This window comes from Strongylocentrotus purpuratus, unplaced genomic scaffold, assembly GCF_000002235.5.
Source record: "Strongylocentrotus purpuratus isolate Spur 01 unplaced genomic scaffold, Spur_5.0 spur5_scaffold_7, whole genome shotgun sequence".
Taxonomy (NCBI): Eukaryota; Metazoa; Echinodermata; class Echinoidea; order Camarodonta; family Strongylocentrotidae; genus Strongylocentrotus; species Strongylocentrotus purpuratus.
In genome coordinates this window covers 21854042-21871733 of record NW_022145613.1, presented here as the reverse complement: position 1 = coordinate 21871733, position 17692 = coordinate 21854042, and the positions used below count along the sequence as shown (strand labels likewise).

The 17692-nt window shown below is 38.1% G+C and overlaps 1 protein-coding gene across 1 annotated transcript; it reads right to left on the bottom strand.

Moving 5' to 3' along the window:
- Positions 1-6253: 6253 nt before the first annotated feature.
- LOC105438049 lies at positions 6254-17356 on the bottom strand. Its single transcript, XM_030973937.1, has 6 exons — positions 17278-17356; positions 15428-15484; positions 14208-14348; positions 9737-9868; positions 9313-9379; positions 6254-8542 (listed from the first exon to the last, which is right to left on the bottom strand). Exons 3-6 carry the CDS (start codon positions 14334-14336, stop codon positions 8346-8348), a joined length of 525 nt encoding a protein of 174 aa, XP_030829797.1. The 5' UTR covers positions 14337-14348; positions 15428-15484; positions 17278-17356; the 3' UTR covers positions 6254-8345.
- Between the last annotated feature and the right edge of the window lie 336 nt (positions 17357-17692).

Below are 17692 nucleotides of genomic sequence, written 5' to 3'. Positions count from 1 at the left end.
GGGAGGGGGGAGGGGGGGGGGAGACTAAACTAACTTATTAATTGTTTAATCTACTATTTGCAGTATTATATACACATATCCAGATTGACCACTGTAACTTTCTGTGTGTGTGAGATAGCTTGTGTCTTATGAAACAGGAATCTGAGGAAAATCTAACCCTGGGACAAAAAATTACCTGCCCCCCCCCCCCCTCTTTCCAGAAATCTATCCCCAATTTAATTTACCCTCTGTTTTGGGGTAATGGAGATAATCATTGTCGGTTGGGGGAGTGGATATCGGACAGCCTTCAAAATGGATGAAAGTTTATTCATTACACTATTTTGTTAAAAAAATCAAGACCAATTACAGAATCTTATATGTAAGAAGAAAATCAAATAAACGATTTTGATGGATGTAAATGTGAAAGTTGATTCATTCTTATGTGTCTTATGTCAGACCATTACAATCTTGGAGCTCATTTACTGAGCCAACGTACCAGGAAATTTATACACAAGTCATGTACTTGTATGTTGTATGTGATAAAATATACACTGTTGGTCATAATGGTGGAAAAATTATTTTTACCCCAATTTATTGAATGATTTTGACAATGATTTATTCCTAATAGATCTAGATAATAGTATACATTCTCAGATTGTATTGAATGAAAATAGGGGAGTGTTTGTTTTTGCCTGACTGCTAAAGCATGTGGGTGCTACTATGCTAATCAACTAGGGGACCTATGTCCTTAAGTCATAACTGACAGTAATGGGGATTAATGCCTCATAAAAGGGCACAAATATAGCACATCGACACGGTTTTGATCCTGGGGGCTCACAGTAACGAGGCCATTGCTTGGTCAATAAATCACGAATGTACGCAACGGGCGCTAGGGTACGTCGACGCCCCCACACACATAAAAAAAGAAAAGAAAATGCAATAAATTTTCAATAATTCATTGCATTTCCCCCCAGTCCTCAACAGGAAAAAATCCTCTGTAGGGCCATGCATTATGGTCCAAGGCACGCCCACATAGAAGATTTGTTTATGTTGGGGGTCGGGGCAAAATGCAATTAATTGCAAGGACACCCATCAGATTTTGATAGGGGCATTTATAAGAGGTGAAAAGGGAATAGGTCCCTTATTAGAAAGGAAAAGGGGCACGTATCATTATTAAAAGGGGAATTATCAGAGTTGAAAGGGGCACTGACCAGATATGAAAAGGGGCACTTATGAAAATGTAAAAGGGGCACTTATAATAAAGGAAAATGTGCATTTGGTGAATGAAAAGGGGGCACTGTTCAGATTTTTAAAAGGGGCAGTTATGAGAAGGGGAAGGAGCTCTTTCTTTTTAATGGGGGCACTTATCATGAGGAAAAGGGACACTTATTAGAAAGGGAAAGGGGTAGTTGTGAGAAGGGGAAGGAGCTATCTCTTTTTAATGGGGGCACTTATCATAAGGAAAAGGGGCACTTATTCGAAAATAAGAGGGGCACATGTTAAAATGAAAGGTGTGCTCATCCGAGTTTAAAAAAAGAGGTAGTTATTAAAAGGAGAAGGGGCACTTCTTACAAAGGAAAAAAGGGGAAGTTGTCAAAGTAAAAGGAGCACCTCTCAGTTTTGAATAAGGCAATAATCAGAGGTGAAGGGGGCATTTATTAAAAGTGAAAAGGGGCACTTCTCGTACCTGAAAAGAGGCACTTACTAGAGATTAGAAAGGGCACTTATTCAAGATAATTTCAAGATTGATGAGAATGGAAAATGGACACTTATTGCAAAGGAAAATGGGAACATGTCGAAGGAAAAAGGGCACGTGTCAAAAATAAAAAGGGCACTCGTCAGAGGTGAAAAGGGGGAAGGGGCACTTTTACTAAGTAATAGGGGCACTTATCAAAGTAAAAGGGGCACTTCTTACAAAATAAAAGGGGCACTTTTGGGGTATCTGAAAAAGTGGGGGGGCCGCCTCTGAAGAAGACGATTCGTTATACCGTTTTCGACTCTTAATAAGCCTTAATTATCTGAATTCAGTTTCACCCTCTTGCGCGAAGCGCGGAAGCTTTGACGTTTCCTTAAATTATGAGAGAAAGTAGGCGATTCGTTGAACCGTGCTCGACTCTTAATCCTTGTCTGAATTCAGTTTCTCCCCCTCCCGCGCGAAGCGCGGAAGTTATGGCGTTTCATTTAATTATTAGAGAAAGTAGACGATTCGTTGAACAGTGCTCGACTCTTGAATACCTTGAATACCAAAGCATCTGGAAGAAAGCCGTCTCCAGCTGCCAAGCTTCTAGGTCTAACTTCAAGGGGGGTGGGGGATGTCCCAGCTTCCGGGTCTTGCACCATAGTCGTTTTACATCTTTATCTTGCTTGCTGGCTCATATCAGGAATGTCATAATTGGAGTGTCTACTGGGAGAATGGTGAATTATTTTGCTCTTTCTTCCAGTATTTGTCAAATCTGGCTTTAAAGCTGTTTACCTAGGTTGCAGATACCACCAACTCAGGGAGGGAGTTCCAGTCGTTGAGGACCCTGTGGCTAAATGAGTCTTGCCTGAGTTTGGAGTTGCACCTGGGTTTGGACAGTTTGAATGCATGCCCTCTCGTTGTTGAATTGATTGCAGGTGTGAAGAATTTGGTAGAGTCCAAACTGTCAATGTTCTGCATCAAATTGAACACCTGAATCATGTCTCCTCGGCGGCGACGGTGGCTAAGTGAGGGAAGCTTCAAACTCTCAAGTCTCTCATGGTAGCTTTGGTGTTTTATCTCTGGTACCATTTTTGTTGCTCTTTTTTGTACTTTCTCTATAATTTTTTCGTCCAAGACAAGACCTTTGTAGAGGAGTGGAATTGTTGATCTGTCCTTGCAAGTGAAAGATCTACGTATGCGAGCTAGTACTCCATTCGCTTTTCTAGCAGCAATTGCAGATTGTTAATGAAATCTGAGCTTCTTGTCAATGACCACTCCAATCCTTTTCTTCTTTGGTTTCTGGGATCTTTACACCGTCTAGCATACAATATACATCTCACCAACTTCAAACTTCTACATTGATATAGTACACGAGGATCGAGCAAGAATACACTGTAAAAAAGAATTTGTTCATTGGTAATTTTTACGTATTTTTTCCATGTAGAATTTACTTGAAAACATTAGTTTTGCCACTTACGCACTAAATTTAAGTCTTGCTAACTCAAACTTTCAATTTAGTAGAACATACGTGGAATATTTAAGTAAAATCAAATACATAAGAACTTTAAGTAATTTCAGCTTGTATTAATTTAGTAATTTTAACTCAAAATCAGAAATTATAGGTATTACTCAAACAATTTATGTTGATTATTCTTATCTTTTTAAAGTAAGGACCGATGCAGTGCGTAATATAAATATTTACATAATTTATGAATATTCATTAAGACCAAATTAAACTCTTTTTTAAATAAAACAATTCTTTTTTGTGGTTGAATGAAAATTTAAGGACTTAAAAACATTTACTAATTCATTTAACATGGCTAAGCAAAGACAAGACAATTTTTAATTGTTACCCAGTTCAAAACAAATCAAAACTTGATATTTCAGGAAATTGTCAACCAATTTTCCTTTTAAGATGCTACGATCAAGTATATATAAAATTTGGAGCCTTTCAATATGTGTCGAATTGAAGCGTATGTAATAGTGTGTGATTGTGGTAGATGTATATATACGGTTATATCTTAAATAGAAGTAGTGAAAGATTAGTGGATGTTACTTGTTAGATTAGATGGGTACCAAATCGTGCAATATGTAATCCTATCGTAGCTTTTTTTTAATTATATAAAATGATTACAATACTTAAATTATTTACGTTAATGTAACTCGATTTAACTGAGTAAAAATTTATTCAGCAAAATAAGTAAATTCTACTTAAGATGCCGTAGGTAATATTTACTTAATAAAAATAAGGCAATTCTTTTCCTCAATTTTATTGAGTTATTTCGACTATTATTTTTTTACAGTGTTACCGACACAGCTGACCCGACACAGCAACATATTTACCCATGTCTTTCTTGCTTCCTTGACGAGACGACTCCACCCACAACCCCCCCCCTTTCTTTTACTCCCACTCCTCCTTTCTCAGGCTCTTACCTCCCCCCTCTCTCCTCTCTTCACCCCGTTTTTTGTTTGTTTCCCTTTTCTCTTTCCCTTTCTTCCTTTTCTTTCTTTTCCTTTCTTTCCTTTCTTTCCTCTTCTCCCTCTTTTTCTTTTTTCTCTTTCTTTCCTTCCTTTCTTTTCTTTTCCTTTTTTTCTTCTTTTCTTTCCCTTTCCCTCTCTTTTTTCCCTCCCCCTTTTCCCTTTTTTCCCGATGGCAGCGCAATTTTACCGACAATATCCTGACAATATCCCCTTTGACGACGCCCCTGCCCATCTCTACTCCTATTTCTCCGCCCCCCCCCCCCGGCCCCAATTTCTCTCTCTCTCTCTCTCTCTTCCCTCCCCCTCTCTCTCTCTCTCTCTCTCTCTCTCCTCCCCCTCTCTCTCCCTCTCTCTCTCTCTCTCTCTCTCTCTCTCTTCATTCTTGCATTCATGTGTCCCTCTCCCCTGTGGAGAATTGTATGCAGTGTTAAATCATTCTTCCATTGGTATCATTTCTTTTCACCTGTGCAAGGTTTGTCATTAATTTACTACAGATAAACGTTTATCGAAGAATTACATCTATTCGTTTGATGTTATGCCCACTATAATTCTAGTCTAATAGGTTGTTTAAAAAGAAAACTTATATAGGCTATTTCAACGTTGCCAGCTCTTATTGACATGAAAGTCATCACTTGGTACTCCGTTTTCAGGTAAATAGTTGACTGTGAATGAAAGTAATTCATAACAACGATGGAATGACATCTTCAAATTCCAATCTTCAGCCCTTAAAAGAATAAATAATATCGATAAATGAATTAATAAATGAATAAATAATAAATAAATATATACAAAAATAATTAAATATATCAAACACAAGAAAGACCAATAGGTTATCATTTATATCAATGGAAGGTATATTAATTTTCATTTCACTAAATAGATACTCCGTGCTTGCGCAAATGCAGCTTGTAACTGCACTTTGTGCACACCAATCTTGCCCTAATTCAAATTCGTCATTTTTTACATACTCTCACAAACATAAAAGACAATATGCAAGTAGTAGCCAGAGTAGCCATTAGAACACCGTCCCTCATAAAACTTAACCCTAATAAGGCCGGGGGGCCATTATGGCCCCCCCCCCCTCCACGATTTTTCCGATTGCTCGGGAACGCATATGGATGGCGCCCCGCCGCTCGCTGACTTTTTTCTTTCGAGTCTTGCGCAACTTTTAAAACAATTTTTTTGAAAATCGGACCTACGGTTACGAGGTCACGTGACCTTTTGTCTTTGCATGTCAGCCCGAAAATCGCTCATTTTCGTGATTTGTGTACAAAACATATGTAAAAGTCATTTTTCCTAAAATCAGATCAAACATGGGTTATTGGGTCTTGTTTAAAGTTTAGGTGGTTGTTTTGGGAGTCAAAATAGTTAAATTGTAGTAAGAAATGAAATAAAACAACAAAAACAATGAAATACATAAGTTAAAAAAACAATGAAATACATAAGAAATTATCAAAACAAGGGATAACATAAGGAATAAGCTGGCTCTTCCAAATTTTTTGTTGTATTATTATTCAGAATGGTCTAATGAAAATATGTAGTGAAAAAGAATGCTTAAATATGAATAATATATGATTTATGGGTAAAAATGTGATTTGTATGACTTTATTTGCATAAATTACCATAAATATGCAAATGAGTGAATTTTTCAAAAAATTGAAATTATCTTATTATTCTATACACTTCACTTGACATGCGTGCAAACTTTCGCGGCGATCGGCCGCTTCGCGGCTGAGATCTTAAGGGGGGGCCATAATGGCCCCCCCCGGCCATAGTAAGACCTCAAATAGCCCGGCCTTATTAGGGTTAATACAAACAACCCCCCCCCCCCCCAAAAAAAAAAAAATAAATAAATAAATAAATAAATAAATAAATAAATAAATAAATAAATAAAATATATATATATATATATATATATATATATATATATATATATAATAGCTCTTTACAGAGCGAATTTATTTTCCATTTCTTTCTCACATAATATAAACAATAACAAACAATAATAAACGTAATGGTATAACAGAAATAAGCATTGAAATATCTTTGACATTGTTTTTTAGTCATTGTAATGCAAAATAAATACTTAAATAAAAACGACCAAGGTTGTCATTTATGTTAGTGAAAGGTATATTTATTTTCATTCCCCGAAATACACTAAATTAATACTCCGTGCTTGCGCAAATGCAGCTTGTAACTCGACTATGTGCAGACCAATCTTGCCCTAATTCAAATTCGTCATTTTTTTACATACTCTCACAAACATAAAAGACATTATACATGTAGTAGCCAGAGTAGCTATCATAACACCGTTCCTCATAAAACTTAATACAAACAATACCCCCCCCCCCCCCCAAAAAAAAAAAAAAAAAAAAAAAAAAGGTAAGGTTAATTCTGTAGTAGGCCTAAATGTAGGGCCTGCCAATAAATAAAGAATCAATTCACTTCGTTTTTCCCATCACTCTTTACCTCTTAAAAGTTTATTTATTCTCCTACTACATTTGCATATAGTAAATGTATATACTTTATACAGAAAGACATAATATATTTAAATACATGTATACATATATTATATAACTTTGGCATTGTATTACGGTAAACGCTAAGCAGGATTTCCTTTTATTCAGGAACCAATGAGCGAGTTCGTAAATAGCTCTGGACCGCTTGACCCCGAAATATCCAGAGATCTTAGACACAATGGATACTTTCCACGTGTGCATTTTAGAATAATCACTGCCGAAGTGATGGAGGTGCTTCATGAATACCTTTTGTTTGCCTCTTGCGAAGAATACTTCCACCTGTGTATTAGATAAATGTACTGGTGGTGCATACATGAATACTGATTACATAACTGTCATGAGCACGATCCGAGTATTCGTCTCAATGGTTTTACAATTTGGGTACGAATGACCCTTATCTGCCCATGCGCAAATCCTAATTACGAACTCGCTTATTCCTTTAAAACTCATTTCAATAGAATTCATCTAGTTAGCGCACTTCATAATGTATTTTATTTGTGATGAATAGAAAATGAAAGAAAAGAAAAAAAGAGAGAATAAAACAGTTTTAAGCATTAAGACTTTCAAAAAACACAATGCAAGTGCATATTGATTACAACATATTGTCTATGCTATTGATAAAGGAACGATCCTAAAATTAACTTCACCTTGTCTAGAATTACCCTTTGACCTCATTTAAGCATAAACAAACCAAGTCATCACAAACACAGAATATATCACGTTTATCTATAAAAATGAGAAAATATATGAATTCTTAATACATGTACACACATTCGAATCATGACTTTTAAAGTGATTTGGATATTTTCTGCAGCGAATTTTGCTCTAGGCTATAGGCAAAGAGACTTGGATTACGATCGAAGATTTGTTGGTAATCTTTACGGTTGGGGTTAGGTATTTCATTATTTGAATTAGGGAACCAACTTATGCTATAGAAGATGACTGCGGGTTAACTAAAGCTGTACACTGTATCTTCAGCCAAGACGTCTACAAATTTGCGCACGTGACAAAGTGAAACGGGCACATTTTAAAAATGAAAGGGGCACCTTTTCGAAATAAAAAAGTACACTTTTCCTATATTGAAAGGGGTATTTTTGCCTCTGGTTTATATGTCAATGGTAAACCATAGAAGGGCTGTCTTTTATCGAGATTTTTTTCTTACAGCCATTTCGAGTTATTGACTAAATACTGTCTTCTGAAAGCCAAATCCCTTTGTGTTAAATACAGTCTACCGACATCATTTTCAGAGCATATGATGGTAGAATTAATAACAAGTTTATCCTATTTTAGTATTTGGAAAGAATTATACATTTTAAATAATGACAAATATCTATAATAAGTGTTTACCATTGAGGCCCAGACTCCAAACATGCTCAAATGTGCGATTGAAAGAGAGTTAACAAACGTACGTAGGCGGCAGGTAGTGGAAAAGACTAAACAATGAATTTACCGCGCCTCTCTTTGAACAACAAATAAGTAAATTATCATCTACTTTTTAAGGAATCTTAGATTTTTAGGGAATTCCAATTATTGTGCCTTCCTTCTACCATTCTGATCCGCTTATATATTTCCTTGCAGTGTTTATCAGGCTTTATCAGTTTTTATCAATGAATTTCGTTTATTTCTCGTAACGTGTCGTGACCTCGATCCAGGCCCTCAAATTTTGCTGAAACCTCATCTTCCATTTACATCTTGGCAGGCAGTGCTGTCTGAGTGTCAGGGCCTACTTCGCTGTAGAGGGGAGGGGCCTGTGCTTCCACGTTGTAATTTGGTTGAGGTCCTGGTCCTGGTTGAGGTCCACTCTGGGGGTAGGCCACTGGAGCGGGATAAGTTCCCAGGGGTTGATTGACTGGTGGGGGCTGGTGATATAACATTGGTTGTCCTGGCAAACACAAAGAGAATAAAGATTTTATCGGTATTCCAATACAGTCGAACTTGTCGTAGCGACTCCCTGCTTATAGCTACCAAATTAAGAAATTATTTAGCAAATAGATTATCTCCAAATTAACATCGGTACACGTGTAACCACGGATGTGTACAGTTGAGTAAAATTTAAACATGGCCGCTTGCGACCGTTTCATAGTGGCCACATGTCTATAGCAGCCCTTTTTATCGCTTCCCCTTTGATGACTGCTATAATCCGTTTAAAGCTCGGAAATACATCTCTATAGATTTTGCCCAGCGAGTTAAAAAAACTGTAGCTTTCACTCTCTCTACTTTCTTATCGAAAACAATCTTTCACGCCTTCAGCATCTTAAAGTTGACACACAATTTTATGATGAAAATTGAACCATAACACGAAATCACACAAAGAAAGGGCAAGCTGCAGAATAAAAGTATTATGGTGAAGATTTTATTTATCTATGACTTATGATTGCAACAACAAAAATCTCACTCTTCTTTGTATATATTTTTTCATTAAAATGATAATTGTATGACCGGTCAGTGCTTCAGTAGTAAGGCACAATGTCTGTAATACATGTATTAAAAGTAATCATAAATCAAGTAACTATATATTATCCTAAATAATATAATCATACTTTATGATTTGTATCCGATCCGCAAATTTGTTTAGTTTCTGCTGAATGATATTTTGCTCTAGTAACAGCCCAGATATATTTTTTTCTCAAAAAGAATGTTAAATAAACTTACCAGCTTGCTGACCAGGTGCAGGGACCATCACCATCATGGGCGTGGCATTGTTCTGATAGTGGTAGACCTAACAATAGGAAAGGGATTAATCATCAATTTAACATTGTGTTAAGTATACAGTCCTCATTGATAAATACAGAGGAAGATCTGCTTATATTATAGGCAGGGTTACATTTTTGATCTGTTTAACAATGAGGTATTTACTTTACTATAGAAAGGAAAATAAATACACTTTGCTGTCCATTCTAATAAAAAATATTATGAAAATAAATAGAACAAAACAATTCCATGTTTTTCGTTTAAAAAAACGACCCGTATGTTAAATTAAACCTTTCTTTTAGATATTCTTGTTCACTTAAAAAATTACGCTAATTGCAGTATTACACTATAGTCTATACACTTTCTTCCTCATCTAATATCTCACCATTGTGTTTGTTGGTGTGTCCTTTCGTCCGCAACAAACCCCAGCACAGCAGTAACAAGCTGCAACGATCGCAACAACAAGCTCGAGAAGTCCTGTTATCGCTAGGAAAGAATCGAATGACACCTTGGCGTTCTGAGGGACAAAATAAGAAGATACAACATTTCATCGGGAATACCAAAAATAAGAAATTGAAACATCTTAAAGTCTCACACGGGAACACAATTTATAGAACCTCACCAGCCCTCTAAGAAGGGCTGTGTGATCAGGACAGGGGCGTCGCCAAAGGGGGGGGGGGGTTTGGGGTGCGACACCCCTCCACCTGTCAGGATATTGTCGGTAAAATTGCGCTGCCGTCGGGAAAAAAGAGAAAAGGGAGAGGGAAAAAAAGAGAGGGAAAGGGAAAGAAAAGAAAAGGAAAAATAAAAGAAAGAAAGGAAAAGAAAGGAAAGAAAAGAGAAAGGAAAGAAAGAGAAAAAAGAAAAAGAGGGAGAAGAGGAAAGAAAGGAAAAGAAAGAAAAGGAAGAAAGGGAAAGAAAAGAGAAAATGGAAACAAAAGAAACGGGGTGTGAAGAGAGGAGAGAGGGGGAGGTAAGAGCCTGAGAAAGGAGGAGTGGGAATAAAAGAAAGGGGTGGTTGTGGGTGGAGTCGTCTCGTCAAGGAAGCAAGAAAGACATGGGTAAAAATGTTGCTGTGTCGCGTCAGCTGTGTCGGTATTCTTGCTCGATCCTCGTTTACTATATCAATGCAGAAGTTTGAAGTCGGTGAGATGTATATTGTCGGTCGGCCGACAAGTTTTTTTCCCTACGAACTGTGACTTTTTATCCGCTGTGACGACTTAGAGAGTGACTACAAATAAAATACTTGTATTTTCTCGCCAGTTTCACTTTCTTATAATATCAGCTAAAGAAATCAGAGGTTTAAAATTTTCGGGGAAACTAATTCAAGCAAAGATTAAGAGTCAACAACGGTGCGACGAATCGTCTTCCTTTCTTTATATTTTGATGAAACGCCAAAATTTCAGCGCTTTGCGCGGTTGGGGAAAACTTCATTAAGACGTGTCGAGAACGGTATAACGAATCAACGAATCGTTTTCGTTCTCTAATAAATTTGAGGAAACGTCTAAGCTTCTGCGATTCGCGCAGAGGGGGGGGGGGGGGGGACTGAATTTAGATAAGGATTAAGAGTCGAGAACAGTACAACGAATCGTTTTCCTTTCTCTATATTTTGATGAAACGCAAAAACGCGGGAGAGGAAAACTAAATTCAGATAAACAGAGCTTAATAAGAGTCGAAAACGGTGCAACGAATCGTCTTCTTTCTATAATAATTAAATTAAGCGTCTAAGCTTTTCGTGCTGGAAGGGGGAAACTTAATTCAGACAAGGATTAAGAGTCGAAAACGGTACAACGAATCGTCTGATTTCTCTAATAATTTAAGGAAAAGTCAAAGCTTCCGCGCTTTGCGCGGGAGGGGGAAATTTCATTCCGACAAGGATTAAGACTCGAACACGGTTCAACGAATCGTCTACTTTCTCTAATAATTTAATGAAAAGTAAAAACTTCCGCGCTTCGCGCGAGAGGGGGTAAAGCTGAATTCAGATACGGATTAAGAGTCGAGAACAGTACACCGAATCGTCTGCTTTTTCTCATAATTTAATGTACATCAAAGCTTCCGCACTTCGCGCGGGAGGGGGAGAAACTGAATTCAGACAAGGATTAAGATGAATTCAGATAAGGATTAAGAGTCGAGAACAGTACACCGAATCGTCTGCTTTTTCTCATAATTTAATGAAACGTCAAAGCTTCCGTTCTTTGCGCGGGAGGGGGAGAAACTGAATTCAGACAAGGATTAACATCGAGAAAGGTACAGCAAATCGTCTTCATTTTATAATAATTTAATGAAACGTCAAAGCTTTCGCGCTTCGCGCGGGAGGGGCAGAACTGAACTCAGATAAGGATTAAGAGTCGAGAACAGAACACCGAATCGTCTGCTTTTTCTCATAATTTAATGAAACGTCAAAGCTTCCGTGCTTTGCGCCGGAGGGGGAGAAACTGAATTCAGACAAGGATTAACATCGAGAAAGGTACAGGAAATCGTCTACATTTTATAATAATTTAATAAAACGTCAAAGCTTTCACGCTTCGCTCGGGAGGGAGGGGGACATCATTCAGACAAGGATTAACAGTCGAGATCGGTACAATAAATCGTCTTCTTTTCCTAATAATTTAAGGAAACGTCTAAGCTTCCACGCTTCGTGCGGGAGGCCTAACACCGACACCCCCTAATGAGCGCGCTTCGCGCGTTCTTTAAGTGATTCGCTTGTTCACTACCGCCCCTTCCTAGCATAAGATCCTAGCTCCGCACCTGCATTTAAATATATAGCTTTGATGTTGACTAAGTTGACGAAATAATTGGTATATTTATGTCGTCGAGGAAAATGATCATTTGCGCATACGCAATTACTATAGATAGTCCATAGGAAAAACAATTTAGCCTTCGGCCCCGGGTTTATAGGGTTAAATTTGTAGATATTAGGACATTTAATTTTGTCGGTAGTTGGTGGCTAGTTTTGTCGGTAATCGTTGGCCTCATGGGTGTCGATCCCGGGGGGGGGGGGGGGATGGGGGGATATATCCCCCCAATATTTCAGGTGGGGGGGGGGTGGCCTGTACAATCATCCCCCCCCCCCAATAATTCACCATCAAAAAAAAAATGAAGAGAAAAATCAATGATGAGAGCCCGATGAGAGTAGTTAATGGTTATTACTCGCAAGATGACCATCAATATAACATTTTATTATCTCATTTTCATAAAACATATGTAAATGAGACAACCGTATATGAGACAAGAATAAATGGAATTCTCGCTCATACGGCTTCATCAGAAATTGATGAATTTATTCAATTTATTCAATCAACAGCATTATAGAAATGCAGTGCGCCAACTGAATTCAGACAAGGATTAAGAGTCGAGAACGGTACAACGAATCGTCTTCTTTCTCTAATAATTTAATGAAACTTCAAAAGAAACTGAATTTAGACAAGGATTAAGATTCGAGAACGGTACAACGAATCGTCTTCTTTCCCTAATAATTTAATGAAACGTCAAAAGAAACTGAATTTAGACAAGGATTAAGATTCGACAACGGTACAACGAATCGTCTTCTTTCCCTAATAATTTAATGAAACGTCAAAAGAAACTGAATTTTGACAAGGATTAAGAGTCGAGAACGGTACAACGAATCGTCTTCTTTCTCTAATAATTTAATGAAACAATAAAGCTTCCGCGCTACGCGCGGGAGAGGGGGGGGGGGGACTGAATTCAGACAAGGATTAAGAGTAAAAAAAAATGGTTCAACGAATCGTCTTCTTTCTTTAATAATTTAATGAAATGTCAGAGATTCCGCGCTACGCGCGGAGGAAGGGGAACTTAATTCAAACAAGGATTAAGAGTCGAGAACGGTACAACGAATCGTCTTCTTTCTCTAATAATTTAATGAAACGTCAAAAGAAACTAAATTTAGACAAGGATTAAGAGTCGAGAACGGTACAACGAATCGTCTTCTTTCTCTAATAATTTAATAAAACATTAAAGCTTCCGCGCTTCGCGTGGGACGGGGAAACCCCCCTCTCTGCACCCATCCCCCTAGGTCGCGCGCTCTGTAAGTGATTCGCACGCTTCGCGTGCTCACTACCCAAGTTGCAAGCCATGTGGGACCCACATTGGTCCTATATTCTCTGAAATGTTATCTTTATTGAGGGTGACTTGAAAAAAGTTAATAACTTGTAAGGGAGGGGGTGCAACCTGCCACACGCTTCTACCTCTTGGTTGCTTTGATCCACTGCCGAAAATATTTTGGCACCTATCATCCCCCCAACCACGGATACAAATCGACACCGTTGGTTGGCCTCTACACCCCCCCCCCCCCCCCAATGAAAAAGGTCTAGCGACGCCCCTGTGTGTGATGTGCGGACAGGGAGAGATTGCCCCTAATATGATTTTCCAATGATACAGGAATGTAAGGTGAGATTTTTAATATTTACAAATATTTGAGACATTATATTCCTGTTTAAGACATGAAGGCCTAAATGGGGATCAAGTTATACCAAACTTTAGATGATCCAACTGCATTTACATTAATTTTTTCTTCTTTGTATATTAAAATTCAAGACATTTCTGAAACAGGGAATAAGATCCCTTTTCAGGCTGTCATGTGTCTAATAAATGTTAGCATAGTTTGATGAGCTCGTACTATATTGTTGTTACTTTGTAAAATACTTAGTGGAAATGGAGTTATCCCTAATAGTCTTGGATATGGTTTTACCACGGATTTACCCAGGTTTTACTGCTTGTTTTTTTTACCCCGGTCACCTGTCATACCAAAAGGTTATACGGGATAACATTGGGATATTATCCCAAGCGGAACCTTGGTATAAAAGGTTTTTATTTGCAATGCAAAAAAAAAAACTTACCGTGACTGCGTATCCACAACCCCAAAGCCCGATGAAGCTACAGGTATTACTGGCACTCACTGCTGCAGATGTGATGCCCATAGCAAATACAACAAAACCGACAATGGCAGATATGATAGACATCACCATGTAAGCCACGATCTAGTAACAAATGAAAGTTACATGAATAAACAATTGTAAAATAAAATATATCAAATATAATGAAGTTAAACACAAAGCAATATTAACAAATAAAAACCATAACAGATATCCAAATAATTTAGATTCAACCGGCATTGAAAGTATGAACATTTCTTTATAAGCGGAAGCAAGTTAAAAAATCTCCTAAAGATATTAATATAAACTAAGGATTAAAATATTACGAAAGCGCGATCTCTAAATTAAAGTATATAGCCCGGACTATTTTGAAACGGCATTGCCTGGGGAGGGGGTAGGGGCTAATTTTGCCCCTACCCCGATCTCAGCCATTTATTGACCGATTTTGAGCAAACTTGGTCCCATCATGTATTTTACAAGAATGTTAGTCAAATTTATGATCTATTGTTATTCAACAGAAAAAAAACATTCTGCAGACAACACTTCTTGTAAAACCCATACATTGTACACACAAGATCTTGGAAACCGCCATTTTGTGTGACGTTGGTCACGAATATGTGCTATATCTCTGCAACCGCGTACCCCACATTTTCGCTAATAGGGTATTAAAATGTGCGCGTAATGTGAAAGATAAAAGTCATGAAATTTCAGGGCAAGATTTTTTTGCGTTGAAAATTTATCGCGAAAAATGTCTAGGGGGCCCCCCGGGCAATTGAGGGTTAGAGGAAATCTCACCTCAAAGAAATAGTGTAGGTTTTCTAAAAATTGATATGTATTCCTACTCTTCGGCAAGAATATAATAAATCTCTCATAATAAGTAAAATTATTTCTTGGGGTGAAGTTTCTTTCAAAGACTCAAAGACGGTGTATTAACTTTTTATATCATACATGAAATATGCGTCACAGGGGGGGGGGGGGGGAGGCGTAGAATAAGATTGTAATCCTTGCGTATTTCAAAATGTAATTATATAACAAAGGAAAACAAAAAGAGAAAATTGACTGGATAGTAATGCAATGACAGGTGTTTATTTTATTTTAAAATTGAGTCCTATATAGGCCCTTGTAAATGGGACTAGTTATTCATTAAGGTGGATCCCTAACGGAATGGATGTTGCATTACTTACCACACATGTATTCTTCTTATTGGAAACTATTCCAAGGATCCCGGTTGGAAGAAAAAACTGGAAGAGAGGGGAGAGATTTAAGAAAAAGGGGTGGGGGAGCGAGAGAGAAAGAGAGATAGAGAGAGAGAGAGAGAGAGAGAGAGAAAGAGAGAGAGAGAGGGGGAGGGGGGGAGGTGAGAGCATTATAAGGAGAGGTATGCACATCAGAGAAAATATAATTAATGATAACATCACAACAATGAAATAAGTGTGCTAGCTTGTTTCGTCCCTGACAATGCCAATTGGCGGGAAAAATAGATGTACTATTGATAGTCGGCTCAAACCCTTCTATTTCAAACTTTCCACAAGACTTTTGCCTTTGCCAATGCATTTCTATTCCGAATTAAAAGAGAGAATACCCCTCTTTACAAGTTCTCTGTGACTACTCTTTAGGAAACGTTACAAGGGACGAATCATTGGTGGTTATAAACCACATCAAAAAATCATTCAAAATTTGTAATATCACTATCACCGTTTCAGGACAATAACCCGAAGTACAATACCCCACCCAAATACAACCACCCCCGAGGACATTTACCCCAGGAAAATTGCCCCCACCCCCACCCCCTGAAAATTACCCCCTCTCAAGGACAACCACGGACAACCATCCCCGAGAACAATTACACCCCCTGAAAATTAATAAGTTGGTTTTGATAATTTGGAGGGGGGGGGGTATTGTCCTCGGGGGGGGGGGGGTGATAAACCAAGAGGGTGGTTGTTATAGGGGTTAATTTCCCGTTGGGAATTATCCTGGGGGGGGGGGGGGAGTAATTGTCCGTCCTGGAGGGGGGGGGGTAATAGTCCCGCTGGTAATTGGAAGGAAGGGGGGATTTTCCAGTGGGTTTTTATCCTAGAACCCACTTTCACTATTTATTTTTTTTTAAAGATATTGGGGATTCAGGATGACAAATTCATATTATGGATATCTTTGTAAATTTAATTATATAAGTTTTCCCGGCCAACATCGCAACTTTGGTAATCAAATTCATGATCCGTGCATTCAAGTTCGCATTTTCTTCAGTCGAATTAACATGTTTCTCGTTCAAATTCATTTTTTATGCACCCTTTTCATTAAAAGTCATACAAAGTTTTGGCATGGGGTCATGAATTTGGTTCCAATGAACATATTGGAAGCATATGAGATCCTACAATATTCAGTGATCGTTTTCGTGGTTGAAATCGAGTCTAAAGTTATGAAATTGTAAATAATACACTCTTGATTTTGTATAGCTCCCTCTCAAGGTCATGATATTAATTAAGCTATAAAACAGTGTTTCTTGACTAAAATCGACCGATTAGCTATTCCCATTTGGAAATTACATATTACATCTACATATTCTGAGATTTTCATGGTAGCAGATACTATTGTACGGCCGGAGGCGCTATTTGAAATTTATTGAAATTTACCGGGAGCACCGGTAAATTTTTATATTCAATTTTTCTCGAAAGCAGAAGTGTTTTAGGGGCTAAATTTTCTAGTCCTTATAAAACATCCACAGGGGCAAGGCATCCAAATATATCAAAATTGTAAAGAATCCCTATTCACCAAATGTTCAAAATGTCCCAAACTTTGTATTACCTTTGGGGCTCCAAGCGTTCATAATTATTCATCAGTACACGAAGCTTAAAAGACATTATCTATAAATACATCCCTATAATTCGATTATTTATTTCAGTTTTTACTTGAAAAGAAAAGTCAGATCGTTTAGTAGCAAATATTTACACGATCAACAATTTCGGCCTTTTTTTGGGGGGGGGGGGGGGGGCTTATAAACATTGAAGTAGTTTTGTGTCCAGCGGCCACTACTCACAAACAGTCCGCTCCATATGCCTGTACCGACTATGCTGACTTCTGAGCCGAGAAGCGGCTCTACAATACCAAGGATAGTGAGCACATTTTTTTTTTTTTGATCCTCAAAAAAATTCATTTTGCACCCCCCCCCCTTGAGCGCCAGGGGGGGGCCCAACCCCCAAAAAAGGTAAAAAATCACGTGATTTTACATGATTTTTTTTCTCAAGGGGGGGGGGCCCGGGCCCCCCGGGCCCCCCCCCCCCCCTGGATCCGCCACTGTGACGACGATGATGATCTACAGCGCTTGAGTTGTTTGGCGTCATTGTCTGTTTCAAACATTCAAAGGCGCCCGCTCCTCCAATAGCCATGTAATACACATTTTTGCTCGGAAAAGAGGCCTGACTTTAAAGCTTTCTCAATTGTCGGTGTCGCGA

Excerpts from the sequence above, each read along its gene's own strand:
- LOC105438049 (XM_030973937.1), bottom strand. The coding sequence starts at position 14,336 with ATGGTGATGTCTATCATATCTGCCATTGTCGGTTTTGTTGTATTTGCT. Across the intron at positions 9,380-9,736 it reads ACACACCAACAAACACAATG|GTCTACCACTATCAGAACAA; the intron begins GTGAGATATTAG and ends TCCTATTGTTAG. Across the intron at positions 8,543-9,312 it reads TGCACCTGGTCAGCAAGCTG|GACAACCAATGTTATATCAC; the intron begins GTAAGTTTATTT and ends TGTGTTTGCCAG.